Raw genomic sequence first — 19045 nt, 5'->3', positions numbered from 1 at the left:
CACACATACAGGAAGGGGGTCACCCAGATGCAGTTACATGCAGACGCTGTGATCAGCTCTGCATGGGAAGGCTCCATTTAAAGAACTTCCCAGCTACTCAGATACACACCCTCCTCTGGAGTGCAAACCCAAAATTATACCATCTTACGCTGCACAGGGAACTGTACAGTGTAAGCTCATGAAATTCACCCCCTCCCTCAATGTAGAGAAGAATATGCAACAGCTTTCTGCCCCAAGTTATCACTCCCCCACACACTGGTTTTAAATAAAGCAAAAACAAGTTTATTAATTACAAAGGATAGATTTTAAGTGATTGTAAGGGATAGCAAACAGATCAAAGCAGATTTACCTACAAATAAACAAAACACACAAACTAAGCTTAATATACTATACTAAAGAGATTGGATATGAATAGCAGATCATCACCCTAAGTGATGATACAAGCAGGCTGCAGATTCTTAAGGGGCAAGTTGTACTGGCTTACAGCTTGGAAACCCCAGGTGTTCCATTCACAGACTAAAAATCCTTTTACCTTGGTCCAGCACTTCCACCAGTTCAGTCTTTGTTCCTCAGGTGTTTCTAGGAGTCTCCTTGGGCGGGGAGCCAGTGAAGAACCTTGATGATGTCATTCCCCTGCCTTCAATAGCTTTTGCAAATGGCGGGAAACCTTTCTTTAAAAACGTGGTTCCCACGCCAGTCACTGGAAAAACATTGACATTCCAAGATGAAGTCCAGTACCAGGTGACCTGTTCACATGTCTCTGTAGTGTTACAGCAGCCGTGAGTCAGAGCTGTCTGTAGCATCCTCAGGAAAGCTCCCCGGTGAGAGAGAAGCTTCTTCTAAGGCCTATTGTTTCTCCTAATGGCCCTTCAACCTGAATGGGCCCTTCCCAGCCAGCCATCCTAGACTGAGAGCCTTTTGCCTAGTGGGCATTCCACAGGTATAAACACATTTGTAATATAGATACATAGTCAATATTCCTAACTTCAGATACAAAAATGATACATAGGATAATTGTATTCAGTAAATCATAACCTTTCCAATGACACCTCACATGACTTATCTTGCATAAAATATATCAGAATTATACCATAATCATATCATCATAATATCTCTGTGACTAATATGGGTGCAGTGTCACAAAGAGTTTTAATGACATTGTTCTCCAATTCTCTAAATATACAGGGCCCATCCTTCAAAATGTTCACATTGCCTTAGAATTATGCCTTTATTAAACAGCTCAGTATTTATAGTATTTTAGGAGTTTCCTATACTTAATATAGAGACGGTTTAGGTCATAATGCAAATATTGAAGTTATTTAATTATGTAAGGAAGGGTTACTGCTATAGAAGAGGCTCTTAGCCCCATCCTGGATTTCAAATTTTTGAATAATTCTGTCGAAAATGGAGAATTCAGGATGGTTTTTTTCAGTATCTATTTTTCCCTTACAAAATGGATGAGACTGGATGTATGCTCTGAACCAGATGCAAATTTTTCTGTACACGTGGTTCCTTGAGATAATTACGCAAGATGAAGAAGTGTCAACTTATAAATACTTTCAGGAACTGTTAGATTTATTCCGTACAGGCTTTTTCTTCCTTGTAACAAAAACTTTGGCTTTTTTCCCCTTACGTACTTTAATAGCAGGCATTATGTGGTTTAAAATAAAGATGTAGAAGCAGTATTACTAGTTAAAATAAAACATGTCTGTAATTTTGTTGAAATTTCTTAGTGTGCATTTGAGCCATATCTCAGCAAGTAGCAAAGTTGAAGCTTTCTTGGTTATTAAAATTAAATTAAGCTCAAGGACAAATCTGCTAAGTTTATTTTATTACATTGCTATGCTTTTATTTTGGAGGCCATTGTTATGCAAAATAATTCTAAAAGTCAACACAGTTTAGAAGAGACTAAAATGAACGAATCATGTACTTTCTCCAGAGTAATTTGACTCCTTGAAAAAAATAAAACAAATACATTCCTTACATTTGTGATACACATATCATTCTGCAAACATAAAACCCATTGTACCTTATGTGTAGAGAGCAAATAAATTGTGAAATACAAGAAGCGACTTTGAGGTTGTATCCTGAACTGGTATTAATTAGCGTAACTCCACTGAATTCAGTGGAGCTACGCCTGTTTACACCAGCTGAGGACCTGGCTCTTGATTTCTAAACAATGCATTAGTGTTTTTGCTGTTGAATTTTATGCCAGATATTTAGTTAACAGTCATGTATTGTAATATTCTATTTTATTTTCAAGGATAATGGTACTCTAGAGTAGACTTTAAGGATTATGATCAGTGATGCCATCAGGGTAAATGGGAAATGCTTGGCTAAATCCCTGCACTTTGTGCTAAGAATTTACCTCTTTAAAATAAGATATAAAATCATTGGCAGTTGAAAGTATTAGCCACAACTCCGTTTTTGTCTTATTTCTGGATTCTTCTATAGTGATGGGTTAGCAACCTACCCACCCAAAGACTCAGTGGTCCAAGGAAGGATAGTTTATTTACTACTTAACCCAATAAGTACTGATACGCTTTTCATGATTTACAGATGTGTAATGCCCCTAACCATTGTGCTCTTTGAGAATAAAGTAAGTGTGGAAAATCATGATTGATGGAATGGTGTTGCAGCCTTGAGGGTCATTTTCCCTAGGGCACTGGAATTGTGCAGGGATTTTGGTAAAATGCCATACTAAACTTTTCTTTTGCATAATCTGTTAAAAGGACATTGCCAAACTCTTTTTTAAAAATGCATGTTATTTCAATTATTGTTTATAACATCTTAAATCCTTGAAAATAAATATTCTCTCTCTGCCAGTTTATTTCCATTTGGCAATTTCCCCTCTCCTCCTTCCCACTCTCATTTTCAATGAAGCTCTTTGAGGTTTACATGCTCTTTTGTGCTCCATCTTCAGTAATGGTGTCCCCACTTACTCTAGGAGTTGTTATTTTAACTTGTATTTATTTTGACAGATGAAAAGGAAGACATTTTACAGGGGACTCTCTTGATCTGGAGTCAGACCCTAATTCTGCAGTCAGTTTCCTCCATGACCTTGGGCAAGTCTCTGTGCCTTCCCCATATGTCAAATGAGGATTATAATGTTTCCTTTTTGTCTGCTTTGTCTCTTTAGACCCCAGTCCAGCAAAGCTGTTAAGTATACTGTAACTTTAAGTATGTGAGTAGTCCTGTCGACTTCAATGGGACTACTCAAACCTTGAAAGTTAAGTATTTGCATAAGTCTTTGTTGGACCATGGCCTTAGATTGCAAGCTCTTTGGAAGCTGTCTCTTCCTGAGGCGCTAATCTCAGCTGATTGCTCAAGGTACCTATGCAGCAGTAGCAGAGCATTACGAGGAATAGTGGCTATAAAGAAAGGTTTTGCTGTAGTTTGATTTCTAAATGCCAGCGGGGGAGATTTATCGTAAGAGCTCTTTAGTTTTGGAAAGATATTTCTCAAAAGAGTCTACACTTTTAAGGCAGGTAACATTTTGGGCCCAAACTACATAATATTCATTGGGGTTTTTTTAGCCAAAAAGACAAAATATTGAAAAAAGTTAGGGGGTTAGGGAGTTTCTAATGTTGTTTTTCAAGTAAGCGTCAAACCACAGACAGAATAAGTGATAGGTAATGTCTATACAAAATGAAGGCACTCAATAGGTATTTAACAGACAATGGAAAAGTGCGAGGGTGTTTTCCATTCTAGCAGCTATGAAAATAAAATAAATATGCTTTAAAACAGCATTTTCATTACTTCAGCAGATTAGTAAGAAAAAGAGGAAAACAATCAGGAAATTCTTTTACTTCCATCCCAATTCTGTGCACTATTCACAACGATTAATATAATGGACCAGCTCCTCCAGTTTAAGGCTCTATGTGCAGCATGGCATCTGCACCCCAGACCACATAGTTAATATTCCACTAAAGGGATCTAACACAACAGCACTTCACTGAACAGCCCAGCACCTATAGCAGTGCACTAAAGAGCGCTATCAAAAAGTCTCTTAAATAATTAGCACCCTATAGAGCTAAGGCAAGTCATGATCCCCAGCCTAAAATGTTTTCCATGTCATCTTCGAAAATACAAGTTTCCAGAGAATATTTAAAGAGATGTTTTGGAGAAGAACAGAAGGGCTGTTCCAGAAGGCAGGAGCTCTGTGGGAGAGCAGGCTTTCCCACCACCACAAAGCCTAATAAGGGACAGAGATGAATCCCTGGCAGAGGGAATTTAGCGGAATAGAGAGAGATGGCTCCAGAGACAGGAAGGGGGGTGAGGGCAAGTTTTATGGACACTTTCAAAAACAAAGGCAGTTTGACCTGGATCGTGAAATGATTTGGTGCCCAGAGGAGGTGTTTCAGGGTAAGAGTGGGGTAGCCATATATGTCTGAGGAGGAGGGCAGAAGGATTCTGCCCCAGGTAGATTCTGGACAACCAGGACTTTGGGGTAACTCTAGAGAATGTAGTTAAAGTAGTCAGTCAAGATGAGACTAAATGAAAGTACAGAAGAGGATTCCAGCAGAAGTGTGGGGGACCAGCATACAAAACTAATGCTGCAGCCATGATAACAGGTAGGTTTGCCCAGACAAATATTGGAGGAGAATTCAGTTGTGGATAAAGCTAAGACTGAATGCACTGCAGCCAAATGGGATTTCTGAGTCAAGCGAGGAGATAAAGGACATGGTGCTTATATGAGGATTTTGTTCTTGTCCTTCAGAAGCACTTCTGTCTTTGAGACATGTAGCTGAGGGTAACTTCAAGGAAATTAACTGCCTGACGAGGATCATTACTGCAGAAAATATAAAAACATAAAGAAAAAATAATATGATTGCTTTTCTGTCCCTTGAAAACCTAAACAATGAACTGCACATTACTAAGAATACAGCGTTCTGTTGCAGGGCTGGCCTTTTCTTGACAAGCTAAAGGACAGCATATTAACCATTAAAATGCAATACTCATCACAGTACAGTTAAACAGGATACTTGAGGGTATTAATTTTTCAGTCTGAAGAAGATGAGAATATCTGTGGCACTTGATTACAGCAGAAGTTCTTGTGAAAATTTAAGACGTGGTATTAAATGTAAGCTTTTTCCTTACTCTAAACTCTCTTGTGGAACTATGTTACCTCTGGATCTCTATTCTGCATGTTAGTGTCTACATTTAAGACTAAGATGAACCTAATTTACATCCCATCCTCTCCTTGGACTGTTACCTTGTTGTGGTAAAACTCCACTAGTAATAGCAACAGGGGAAGCGTGAGCACAGACAGAGTGCAGGTGTTGCTACCATTGGTGGAGCTGCATTGGTTGAAAATTACAGGTCTTAATTTAGCCAGAGACCACATCCCTGGTTAACTATCACATCCAAATATGGAGAAGAGAAAACTATTGCCGTGCCTCTCTGTGTGAAGGGTTTTTATCTCATTCTTGCATATCACCTTTCCTGCTAAGACTTGTAAGTGTTTCAGCTTTAGTTTTCTTTACTTTTGGTGACTTTTAGTTTGCCTCTCTCCCTGGGAACTGCTGTTGCTTTGTCTTCCCTCCATTCATATTCTGTTTTTCTTTCTTTTTTTTTGCTGCATGGAGACTCTCTGCTGTACAAGTGTAAGTATTTTTTTAGCTTTGCTTTTTCTGGCCTACTTGTTTGTTTTTGTGCTCCATTTGCTTCTGTACTGCCTTCCTAGTCTCCTGGGAGATTGTAGTGTCATCCATCTTCAGTTACTGAATGAAATACGCAGCAATTTAGAGGTGAGATTAGGTTTTACAAGAAGGTTGAGCTAACATAACGTCTGATGAATTTAAAACAGCCCTGGACTGAAGACTAAATGAAGCAGAGTGCTGATGAAAGAGGTACAAACAAAAATGTTACTGCTCAAGAAAACTCTGTTCATTCAGTTTCGTATTGAAGCCAAGTCCATCTTAATGAAATGAAAATTGAAATTTTCCTGTCATAGAAATTTGAGATTGAAAAGACCATTAGGTCATTGTGTTTGGGCTGGTTTGTTTTTCTTTGTCACATTGAATAGTACCTAGTTTATGAATGCTGGTCTCACAATTAACTTTCTACACCGTCACTTTCTCTGCTTTTTTACAAGTGGAAAATGCTTACATAGGTTTTTGTGGGGTTTTTAAACAAATTTTTGAAAAGTAAAATGGGAATGAAGGGAGAGAAGGCAAATCACTGGGCTTCTGTGGGTGGAACAAGATTAAATTTGAAAACTTTTGGAGGGGTTGGGGGAATGTGGAAAGTGCCATATCCTGATCATTTTGAGAGTTATATCAGTTGTTCTAATCTGCATGACTGTTTTGTAAAGATAAAACATTCTTCTGCTTACCACACATGGTTTATTAAAACCTAGAAAAGTGCCCTAAGTGTTTATATGTGGTTCTAGTTGTTTTTTCCCCATGCCCCAGCATTTCTCCATGTTTAGTTATATAATTGGAGAAGAAATATAGGGGGATAGCTCCAAGAGATTCCAGAAGGGCAAGAATTAGAGTCAGAAGGCAAGGGATCTGGTAAAGTGACTCAGTTACTTAAGAAAATGGCATGGGACTTGGGAGTTCAGAGGCAGATTGGACCAGGGCAGCTTCATGGGAATATCTGACCCTCCCATTAAAGAGTCCTTAATCAGTGAGCATGGTTCAGTTTGTTGGGTCCCTGCTACTGAAGAGGGCTGACCCACTTATATGGGTGCACCTCCACAGGGGAAATAACTGGTGTGAGTAGACAGAGACCTCAACATGCTATCTAGATTCTGAGCCCCTGTCCCTGGCAAAGCAAGGGTTTGTGGACTTGGGAGTAAGTGTAGCAAAGCTCTCTCTGTGTGACTTCTACGTGAGTCTCCTCATAGACAGAGCAGCCCTTAGCCCTTTGTCTGTTCCATTCAGCCACCTGCACCATACTTGGAAGAGTAGGGGAGGGTGGAGGGAGCATGGTCCAGAAAAAGCTCAGTGCGTTGACCCATTCAGGTAAAATCTGGGGGGAAATGTCACTCACTGCAGCCCCAAAATGTGTCTGTAAAAGCCAGGATTGTAACAGGAGGCAGAAGAACTGAGTCGCTCCTCTGTTTGTATGGCCAAAGGCGGAGAATTGTTGAGTGAAGGTAGAAGGGGCCTGGCCATAGGGAAGTCTGAATAGCCTCTGGTTACTGTGGGAAATTGGATGCAAGCCCACCATCTCAGACTGGAAGAGAGGTCACAATCCGGAAGTTCACATGTCCTCTGTAGTAATGAAACATCCTGGGCTGCCAGAGGATACTGCACACTGGCTGAGATTAAGTCTTCTAATAGCCTCTAAAAAGAGCACACTGGCATGTTTAAAACAACACTTTGACCCATTTTGCTGCGCCTGTGATCCAGAAAGGTCACTTGGTAAGAAGCCCATCTTGTTACTTGTACAAAATCTAAATGGTTTAGACAACTTAAAAGTTTTCAAATAAAATTGTATGTATAGCTACTCCTCATGCAGCCCTGGCAAGTGGATAGCATTTATACCCTTCCACCTCCAGCCCTGGCAAACACTGCAGTTGGTGGGTCCTGCTTAGCTGGCAAAGAACTTTTAGTGGTGATTCATGTCCACAGATTGACACATGATCACCAGCCTGAGCCTGATCATGGGTCATAGTCTCCCCTTCCACTGACATCTCAGTGAAGATGACACCCAGTGCGTGTCTGGGAGCATCAGTGCAAGAAATTCAGTGCTTGTCCTATACCACTTTGTAGCGGTGCCCCAATTTGGCATTCTAGTGCAGGGGTCTCAAACTCAAATGACTATGAGGGCCACATGAGGACTAGTGGATTGGCCCGAGGGCTGCATCACTGACACCCCCTCCCCCTCGCTGCCCCCACCCCCATTCCACCCCTTCCAGGAGGCCCCGCTCCTGCCCTGCCTCTTCCCACCCTTTCCTTACCCCCATTCCAACCCCTTCCCTGAAGTCCACACCCCAACTATGCCCCCTCCCTGCCCCCAGGGGGGGCAGGAGGGGTGCAGGGTGTGGCAGGGGCTCAGGGCAGGGAGTTTGGGTGCGGGGTGCAGGGTGTGGCAGAGGGTTGAGGTACAGGCAGAGGGCTCAGGGTAGGGAGCAGGGAATTGGGGTGCAGGCAGGGGGCTCAGGGCAGGGAGTTGGTGCAGGGGGCTCAGGGCAGGGAGCTTGGGTGCAGCAGGGAGTTGGGGTGCAGGCAGGGGGCTCAGGGCAGGGAGTTGGTGCAGGGGGCTCAGGGCAGGGAGCTTGGGTGCAGCAGGGAGTTGGGGTGCAGGCAGGGGGCTCAGGGCAGGGAGTTGGGGGACGGGGTGAAGGAGGGGTTTGGGCTCCGGCCCGGCACCGCTTACCTAGAGCAGCTCCAGGGTGGTAGTGGTGCGCACTGGGGCCAGGGCAGGCTCCCTGCCTGCCTCTGCCCCTGCCCCGGCCCCGCTCTGCTCTGGGAAGCAGCCGAACCACGTCCCTGTGGCCCGGGGGGGGGGGGGGGGTCAGGGCACAAGGCTCTGTGTGCTGCTTTTGCCACTCCTCTAGGTACCTCCCCTGAAGCTCCCATTGGCCGTGGTTCCCTGTTCCCGGCCAATGGGAGCTGTGGGGGGCGGTGCCTGGAAGCCAGGGCAGTGCACGGAGCCCTCTGCCCCTCTCCCCCAGGCTGTGGGGATGTTGTGCCGGCCGCTTCAGGGAGCAGCACGGGGCTCGCAGGGCCACGGGGGGGCAATCCCACAGGCCAGCCAGCCCGTGGGCTGTAGTTTGCCCACCCCTGGCCTGGAGGTAGGCTGGTGGGTGGGGGCGGGGGCCGCTTGGCAGGCCGCAGGAAATAGCCCCGCGTGTTTGAGACCCCTGTTCTAGTGTCTATGCAGCTCTTGTAGATCCCAACTGTTATTCCGAGAACACCTGTTCAAACTGAAATAGTGTCTGTCATTCCCCGTGAATGCAAATGTCAGTTGATGAGATGCTGGATAATCCCCCATCAACCTATTTTTTGTCACTGTTTCTGATCTTCAGAGCATGAACTCATCAGTTTGGTGGATCTGATTTCCAGTTGCATCACCACAAAGAACAGCAATCGGACTAAAATACACACAGATACATTATTGTGAGGAATAGGCCACAATTGCTAATACAACCAGGAACTGGAATAGTGATCTAATTGCTGACCCTGCTCAATGCTAAACTGGCTTCAGCTTCTCGTAATTAGAGTTGAAATGCCTTTAACCATTTCAGACACAGATGTTGCTTGTAATTCCAATTCTGCTGGAGTGGACAAGCAACTGTTCTGGTGTATGGCTGTCCACTAATTGCATTCGCTCGTCTACTACATGTTTAGCTGAGCAGTTCTGTACAGTTCCATCAAGCTGCTGATGGAGCCTGTGCCTGGCTGATGAATCTTGATATAAAAATTGCATTTATTTTATTGATAGCCATTTTATAGTACTTGTCACTATAGTGTCTGTGCTCCTGGCTTGTTCTTTCCACTTGCTCTGTATTATGGTGCATTACAGAAGCACTTTTGAATTTGAAGTGCCGCTATACTCTGAAAAGTGTCAGAAATAAAACCGCACTCTGGGGCTTCAAGTTTATTGTTACTCCATGACTTAAATGCTAAATGTGCTCAGATGACAATGGAAAAGGTGCTGCTGATGACTTCTTCCTGGTTGCTCATGAAACTGTTATTTATTGATGTGTGTCAAATATGACATCCTCTGGAACTGGAAACTCCCTGCCACATAAAGGCATGTTGGCTTCAGACAATACTTTATAATAGTAATGGGAAAACATCTCTGTTGCTCAAAAGATACAATCAGACTACTATGTAGTCTGGCCTCTCCTTTTTATTATTTATTTATTTGATCAAGTGGAGGCAGGTAAACCGCTTAATGCTAATATGAAAATCTATCATAATTTTGTCCAGGTCTGAATAGTACAAAGTTACAGCCATTCAGATGGAAATACTGATGCAGACAACTGAAGTATGTGTGTGTATATATATTGCATGCACACATGTATAAATCATTTGAATTGTCATTATTTTATCTAATTATATTTTTCACTAAATTTCCTATAAATAAAAAGCTAGAAAACTCTTTTTAAAAATTAAACCATCCATGTTGCAAACTCATTCTGAAGTCTTGGTGCCTAGGTACACCCTCTCGGGCTCAAGCAGCATCTGAAGATTTCTGAAGCTAGAACTTGATTAACAATTCTGTTGATTGTGCGTAAACCAGAATAGAATCCAGCCTGCTGACTCACTCTCAGTTGTGTAGATATTCTACTGTTAACAGGAATAAACAGTAGGTGGAAATATACATATGCCGCTAAAGCAAGCAGATAAAGAGTTCCGTGACTCAGTGGAAACAGATTTGTGTGAGTAAGAAGTTGTCATTTTTTTAGAGTGACTTCTCAAAAGATAAGCACAACTTATAGTTTAGCTTCTTTGTCCACATTAAATTACATGAGAAGCTCAGAATTGCTGATACCTGCCTTATCCATTGCAAAAGGCCTTTCTTACCATATGAATTTTCAGGATATTTCATAGAGCAAAATAAATGTCTTTCTTCCAGTGAACAATGTGTTACGTCTGTCAGTTGTTTCCTTAACACAACATTTTCTTTAATCTAGGAGTGAAAAAGTCATCTAATAATAATGTATACATTCAATAAATAAATTTTTGAATTTATATTCTGTGAATATAACCCATACTTGTGGAAACCCTGACATTGCCAGAGATATTGCTGATAAAAGCTGGTTTCCACTTTTTAAAGACGTCCCGGAGTTATATCTTCTAGTACTACTACATATACTTGGGGAATCTGTGACTGGGCTTGGCAGGATTCAATTTCCTGCCACGCTGAAATCGACAGGAAAAAATATACAATTGGTAAGAGTGCAGCCTCTCCCTACCCACCCTGCACCTTCTGGGATCAGGTATCACCAGCCCTGCAGCAACACCGGGAGCCCTCTGCAGTCCTGCTGTCACTGGAGTGAGAGAGAGAGACCGGGTCCGTGACAGCAGAGCTGCAGATGACTCCCTGTGCTGCCGCAGGGCAGGTGACACCTAATCCCGGCAGGTGTGGGGAGGCTGTGGTCCTGGCTCAGGGGAGCAGAGATGCCTGGCAAGGGCCATAAGGTGGTCAAGTCCCTGGCCACGGGGGATGCCACCCCAGTGCTGAATGGCTCCTACCCAGGGATGTCTTCCATGCTCCTGGAAGGTGAATGAAGAAGTGGGTTTGTGACCAGCAGGGTTGGAGAGGGCACCCAATACCTGCAGGCACCAGGTGTGGGAAAGGCTGCAGTCCTATCACGGCAGAGCAGAGCTGTGAGGAGGAGGACAAGTCCCTGGTGCTGAGGGAGGTCACCCTACTGCTGACTGGCTCCATTCCCAAGCAGGAGACATTCAGCTGCGGGTGGCCCCCTACCCCCTGCTGCAGGGTGCTCATCGTTCTCCTCATAGTCCTAGCCAGGGGTCTCCTCTGCATCCCCACTCTCACAGCCCTGCTCCCTTACCAACCAGGGGTATGAGAGCCATCCCTGGGCAGAAACTGTTCAGCAGCACCCTATGGATGGGGCTCGTCATCGTCCTCTCATTCCTGGCTCTGGGTCTCTACAGGACCAGGAATGCAGCTTCTCGTGCATCTTGGGCCCCGGTGTCTTGGTCCCCTCAGCCATGCAGTAGCCCCCTTGTCAGTTCTGGGAGCCCCTTGCAGCCTTGCTTTCAGTGCAGCTTTAACCCCAACCCTACAGCGCCCCTCCCGAGTTTCCAGCAACTGTAACAATAAAAACAGTTAAAAATAAAAATCAACATTAATCACTGAAATGAGAAAAACAAAAATTGAATTCTGCCAAGCCTGTGTGTAAGCCAGAGTAGTAATTAAGCAACGGAATATCAAAACTGCTTTGAGAAAATAGGGCATTTAGCTATTAGGAAAAAATAATTGCTTTTAACAAATTTAAACAAAAAACTGCAGCACACTCAGCAATTCATCTGGCTGACAAGGAAGTGAAATAGGCTTTAAAAGACACAATCTATGGTAGAAAGGGACATGGTGGTGACAAAAGACCTATATGCCTAAATTTTTTGATTGATTTCAATAAGGTATCATTGATAAATGAACGGAGGAAGCATGGTTTTGTTGTTGCAACAGAAGTCCGAACAACTGGGATCTATTTCTGGCTTTGCCACAGACTTACTGTGGAGTAGTGGGCAACTCAGTTAACTCCTTGTACTTCACTTTCCCCATACGTAAAGCTGAGATAAAGTAGCCTCACTTGTGCCGAGAATCACTTTACTAATGTTTGTAAAGTTCAGTGATACTTATATTTCAAGTTTGAAATCAGTTGGATGTTTTAGACTCAGTTCTAGCCCTGCCTCACTGGTGTACAATCGATTCATATCAATGAAATGTCAGATAATTTTAAAGTATTTAGGAAGAAAAAAAATCTGTTCCCCCCTGTATTTACAAGGCAAACATGCCTTATGAACTGATTTGTTTGTTCTTAAGGTAAGAATTACTCTGAACTATTTCTTCTATCCAAATAAGCACCTCTTTATTTTATTTTTTATTCATAGATGACTCCTAAGTCTAAAAGGAAAAGCATCCACAGTAGAATGCTCCGGCCTGTGTCTAGGGCTTTTGGTAAGTGGGTATCTTTTCTTTTTCTTCCCTTTTTTTCTTTATAATTTATTAAAACCGCTTCCTTACATTCAGAAGGTGAGAAAAGTGCTCCTGTATTTGAAAATGCAGAAGACTCTCGCTCTGGACTGCAGTTTGTGGTCCAACGAACTTACTTTATTTTTTGAAGTTTCTATGGTGAAACACTTCAGAAATAAACATTTATTAGCTATAGTCCACCTTTTTCCACAAACATGTTACTGTCCTAATGCAAATGATGCCATTACTTTCTGTTTAAAATACCATATTAAGTCCTCATTAAAGGTTTTGATTGCTCTTAGAAATGGAATTTGACCTGGATAAAGCACTGGAAGAAGTACCTATCCATATAGAAGATCCACCGTTCCTTTCCAGTAGACTGGACAAACGAACTTTTGGATTCATCTCAGAGCTGCCATCCGAGGAAGGGAGAAAACTGGAGCACTTTACAAAATTAAGGCCTAAAAGGAATAAAAAACAACAGCCCAGCCAAGCATCAGTGAGTGACCATTAAAAGATTGCTGAGGATCTAAGTCAGGGTGGGCAAACTTTTTGGCCCAAGGGCCACATCTGGGTATGGAAATTGTATGGTGGGCCATGAATGCTCACGAAATTGGAGTGCAGGAGGGGGTGAGGGCTCTGGCTGGGGGTGTGGGCTCTGGGGTTGGACCAGAAATGAGGAGTTCAGGGTGCAGGAGGGGGTTCTGGGCTAGGGCAGTGGGTTGGAGTGCCGGAGGAGGATCAGGGCTGGGACATGGGAGGAGGTCAGGGTGCAGGATCTGGGCAGCACTTACATCAAGAAACTCTTGGAAGCAGTGGCATGTCCCCCCTCCGGCTCCTATGTGGAGGTGCAGCTCGGCAGCTCTGCATGCTACTCTGTCCGCAGGCACTGCCCCTGGAGTTCTCACTAGCCACAGTTTCTGGCCAATGGGAGCTGCAGGGGTGATGCTGGGCGGGGGCAGTGCACAGAGCCCCCTGGTTACCCCTAAACGTAGGAGCCGGTGGAGGGGGGACATGCTGCTGCTTCTAGGAGTCTCGACACATGTGCAGAGCGGCATCTGACCACGCTCCCCGGCTGGAGCGTGGGAGCAGAGCAAGCCCCAGACCCAGCTCCCAGGCGGGAGCTCAAGGGCTGGATTAAACAGGCTGGAGGGCCGGATGTGGCCCCTGGGCTGTAGTTTGCCCACCCCTGATCTTAGTACTTGGTTGTTTCTTACAATAAAGACTAAATCCCACTTTTGCCAACCCCAAGCACTCAAAAAGCATGAGTCAGGCCCCCCACAATTATCAGATTGTCTTTAAAATCTTGAGATTTAAAAATATATTTTTCTTTGCCTCTGTTTTTTGAGCCTTTAGGGGTGCACTCAGGTCACCTTTTCAAGCTTTTCTCTGTAACATGAGGGATAAAATCTTATTTAGATTTTTAAGTGAAAGCTGAGATTCTCACATAGTCACATTACTCCGGAAAAACACTAAATATTGTGAGACATGGTGACACTGAAATCCTTCTTTTTCTGCACAAAACCTGAGTAAACTGGCACATATTCCTGTCTCCAGCAGCTCTCAGTAGAACCATTCCAGGACCTCTGCAGCCACTTGTGACCCCATACTCAAGACACGGGTTGAGCCAGTGGATCTGAATAATAACAGATCACTCTCTATGCCATTGCCCACACCAAAAAATACAACCTACTTCACTGCTGCAGATGGAGCTCCTGTGGAGCACAGTTAAACACATATGTAGGGTCTCTGTGATTCTTTTTGCTCCGTAAACAACCCCAGTTCTTTTTCTCTGGCATGGACATCTGCAGACAGAATTTGCATCTCAAGCTATACAGCCAGATCCTTGAGGAGAGCAGAGATGGTGTTATATCACTTGTCAGCACCCCTTATCCAAGAGGCAGCCCAGGGGCCAGTTTGGCCCCTGCTGCAACTTGGAGCAGCCTCATTACTGCTCCAAAATTATACTAGCTGGTTAACAGGCTCCTAGAGACCCTTCCACTGGTCTGGGATTGCCGGAGCAGAAATCACTGTGGCCAAATACTCCCTATGCTGGGAAAGGCCAAGAGTGGATAGTATAGAGTTTTATTTCACTCAGAAGTTCTCCTGTGCCAAAAGAAACCCTAGCCAGCTGTTTGGGTCTTTTTTAAAGTCAACTTGCCATCTCTTTTGTACTGACAGAGCCGTGCAGAGGGGACAGAGACTTAGCTGGCCCTTCGACTGCAGTACACTACAGCCTTGTTTTTCCAAATCTATCATACTAAACTGAGTCATATTCTCCCACTTTCTAAACTTCCGCCAGTCGTCTCAACTTATTTATTGTGTCCTGTGACATCTGGGTAAGTGAGGTCATCTGGCACTGGGACTATACCTCTGTTATGGAAAACTTAGCACCGGCACTATGTCCAGGCAGAGTCAAGTTCCATTCTCTTCTGCTTCCATGCAGTCATATGTTTTCAGAATTGGAGGATCCTGGTGTCTGGGGGGAGGGAGGAAGGATTGGGGGTTTTTAGTGCAGTGTTACCTGGCGTGGAAATGTGAAGCGCAGCATAGATAGCATCTTGTATTTGAAAAGCTTTGCTCACTGTTTATGAAGAACAAGCAAGTGTTATTCCTTATGTCAGTGCAGTATTTCTGGGAACAGTGACCACATTTGGATGACAAGGCATTTGTTTTTTCTTACTTGCACAGACTCAAGGTGACCGGTAAAAGAGGAGGGGACGCTTTGTTGTCATTATTTATTATTTTATGCTGTTTATTGGAGCGTGGGGAGGGACACATCACACCTTTCAGGTGTTCTTAAAGAAAAGTGTGGTTTTCTGTTTCCTGCTTGTTTACCCCAGTTATTTCAGAAGTGTTAGGTCTGGGTTTCCCTGGTTTTACTAGAAGAATCTGAAGCAGTCCCTCCCCCTTACCTGAAAGGGTGAGAGTGCTAAATTTTTTAACAAAAACCTCTTTTCTCCCAAGTTTTTCTGAGGCATTGTAGTTACAGGTGTTAACAAAGAACAGGCCAACAAGTTTTAAATAGACTGAATAAAAATCGATTCCTTTCTCAGTTGTTCAGCATTCAGTCTGTTGTGAGGTCTTATCCCACTGATTTTTCCAGTCCTGCATGTAATTCAGTAAAGAAAGGACCTGAATTTTTCTTTCTTTCTTTTTTTTTTTTTAAATTGTTTGCTTTTTTTCAATTTTCCTTTCAGGCCACTTTCTTACGGCATAAAGAAATTCTTTATCTGCTGAACGTATTTTACATATTTGATGCAATTTTCTCAGCATTAGATGAGTAAAGTATAAAATATGCAGAAATCGATGTATTGTTGCAGTATTGAACAATAACTGGCATTACAGATTGCATCTGTAAAATCGTTCTGTGCCTTGGTTATTTTGGTGGTGATTGTACATTGTTAGTGATGCAGTCACTGTATTTGGTAGAATTTTAGTTGTTGGGGCATGCCTTCAGACACGACAGACGGACATGCAATTAGGATATCCTGTGTCTTCAGACATGACCAACGGAGACACAGGAATACACGGAGATTGGAGTCTTCAGTTACGGTTGTGCGTTTATTGTAGCAGAAGCTCAACTACTCCCTGCAGAAGCATAGCTGTACCACACTCGTTCCCTCCCCCACATCCCGAGAAGTGAGCACTGATATTCTTTTGCGTTTCCCCTCCCAAGGTGGGCAGTTCTGGTCTTGGTCTTGGCCCAATAATTGCCCTCTAATTTCCCTGCTAAATCCCCCACCGTTTATGTTTACCTCTGTCATTACTTTTGTTGCCATCGAAGGAGCTGTTTTGAGCACTTGACTGTCTTTTTCAGTGCACACCTGCAGGCTTGTGGTTATGGGGTTTTTTGTATGCGTCTTCTGCCAGTAGCTTACCAGACAGACTCAACATCAGATAGAGCCAGCCCCTCACATTAGTTACCTCTTTTTCAGAATGTTACATGCCTGCCTCCTTCAGGAAATGCTCTTGGCTTTGATACTTAAATATTTGTTTCTCTGGAGAGTTTCAGTGCCAACATTAAATGGATTCTGACTTCTCTTGAAGCCAATATCAAGATTTTTTTGACTGATGAGCTAAATATTTACATCCAGAGACCATAAATATCGATGTCCAAAAACAGATGTCAGTATATGTGTTATTACATATGTTCTGACATTTCCAATTAGACAAATTATTTTCAGAAAAAGAAGTCATCACTGTGCTACTTTGAAAAAGATGTTTCCCTTATTAAAAAAGAACACATTCTGTTTTAAGTGGAAACAATGCGATTTTACCAAAAGGACTTATATTTTCAAATGAGGAATACAGTGCCACAGCAGAGGTATATAAGTGCTCTAGTTACTGTCTTATTGTTCATTGTATTAGATTACAAAGCTCATCACATGGCTCAGCAATTCAGGAACCAGAAAGTTTCATGTGTGTATTGTGACAAAGTTCCTCCTCTACCTTGGTGGGTCTTGCGCTTATTGACGGATTTGCTCGCCTCGGAGATTCACGGCAGCCCTCAGTTTGGCCGTTTACATGAACCTACAGTCCAGGTCAACTCCTCTTGTGTCTGACCAGGAGTTGGGAGGTTTGGGGGGAACTCGGGCCCGCCCTCTACTCCGGGTTCCAGTCCAGGGCCCTGTGGAATGCAGCTGTCTAGAGTGCCTCCTGGAACAGCTGTGTGACAGCTACAACTCCCTGGGCTACTTCCCCATGGCCTCCTCCCAACACCTTCTTTATCCTCACCATAGGACCTTCCTTCTGGTGTCTGATAATGCTTGTACTCCTCAGTCCTCCAACAGTCCGCGTTCTCACTCTCAGCTCCTAGTGCCTCTTGCTCCCAGCTCCTCACACGCATGCCACAAACTGAAGTGAGCTCCTTTTTAAACTCGGGTGCCCTGATTAGTCAGCCTTAATTGATTCTAGCAGCTTCTTGATTGGCTGCAGGTGTTCTAATCAGCCTGACTGTCTTAATTGTTTCCAGAAAGTTCCTGATTGTTCTGCAACTTTCCCTGTTGCCTTACCCAGGGAAAAGGGACCTACTCAACCTGGGGCGAATATATGTCTTCTGTCACTCTCCTGTAGTCATCTGGCCCGACCCTGTCACAGTATCAATACATTAGTTCATATTCAGGCTGCTGTCTTATTTGTCTTAATAGGGAAGGGTTTGATATTAACAGTAATTGTTCTCTCATACCCGTAAGAGGAGAATCTGTCCTGGCCCCTTGCAAGCACAGAACCTGGATCTCAGGTGCAGAGGGGCTAAGGTGGCTTTATGCCACCTTTTATATTTTCTAGATTTTGGGGCCAGAGCATTCCCTGATGCAATTTAGACCATCTAAGTTAAGTTTCAGAGTGGTAGCCGTGGTAGCAACTTTCTCGTGCTGCCTTGTGAGTGGTAGCACTGCCAAAACTGGGGCTGTTTCAGGGTCCTCTTTAGAGCCATCTAAAGAGGCTTTATTCAGTGTTTAAATTGGGAGTGTTCTCCCCCTCCTGGATATGGAAGTTTGGCAGCAGAAAGGGATTATGGAAGACCAGCATATAGAGGCAGAGCCAAGGAGAGAATCCCTCCCATAATATTTAGTGTGTTTCATCTTCAGAGAGCTGTATAAACACTAACTGATCTTTACAATACTCCCTTGAGAGAGTCAGCCAAATTGGATAATCTCTTCCTTTTGTCTTTGGCTTTAAGGTCTACTTTTCAAAGGCACAAAGAGGAGTTAGACCACAGTTCTCAATGAAAGTCAGTGCTGAGTGCCTAAAGTTAGTCACCTAAATCTGGCATTCAGTTTGAAAGTTTTGGCCTAAAGTGCCCTTGCCTAAGGCCACAGAGGCAGTCTGTTTGAGGCATAATTAGTACACTACAGTTCTGGCTCCTAATTTTGTATTCAGACCACTAGAACTCACACCACTCTCTAAACCAGGTGAACAACAGCTGACAAAGATTCTGTCTCTGTCGGTATCTACAGTAAATACACAGATCAGGAGTTCCATTTTGAAAAACTGCTAACAAAAAAGTGTGCTTGAATACTAAATAACTGCTCTTTTTACACAATTTAAAGGATTTGAGCTTTTGCCTTGTTGGAATTAATAATATATTAAATTATTAATATGGGAAACCACCAGGCACTAATTTAACCATAAATAAGAACATAAGAATGGCCATACTGGGTCTGACCAAAGGTCCATCCAGCCCAGTATCCTGTCTACTGACAGTGGCCAATGCCAGGTGCCCCAGAGAGAGTGAATCTAAAAGGTAATGATCAAGTTGTCTCTCTCCTGCCATCCATCTCCACCCTCTGACAAACGGACGCTAGGGACACAATTCCTTACCCATCCTGGCTAATAGCCATTAATGGACTTAACTTCCATGAATTTATCCAGTTCTCTTTTAAACCCTGTTTTAGTCCTAACCTTCACAACCTCC

The 19045-nt window shown here is 43.5% G+C and overlaps 1 protein-coding gene across 5 annotated transcripts in view; it reads left to right on the top strand.

Moving 5' to 3' along the window:
- Positions 1-19045, top strand: part of CARMIL1 (capping protein regulator and myosin 1 linker 1) — a 254387-nt gene that overhangs the window by 209305 nt on the left and 26037 nt on the right. For all 5 annotated transcript variants that reach the window (XR_012157297.1, XM_073331850.1, XM_073331849.1 and 2 more), the window contains 2 exons: positions 12546-12612; positions 12930-13126. Coding sequence is in view for 4 of the 5 variants with exons in the window: in XM_073331850.1 (XP_073187951.1) it covers positions 12546-12612; positions 12930-13126 (264 nt within the window). In the remaining variant the exon portion in view is untranslated. The remainder of the gene's footprint in view (positions 1-12545; positions 12613-12929; positions 13127-19045) is intronic.

Source organism: Lepidochelys kempii, chromosome 2, assembly GCF_965140265.1.
Source record: "Lepidochelys kempii isolate rLepKem1 chromosome 2, rLepKem1.hap2, whole genome shotgun sequence".
Lineage (NCBI taxonomy): Eukaryota > Metazoa > Chordata > Testudines > Cheloniidae > Lepidochelys > Lepidochelys kempii.
This window is presented reverse-complemented; position numbering and strand designations above follow the sequence as displayed.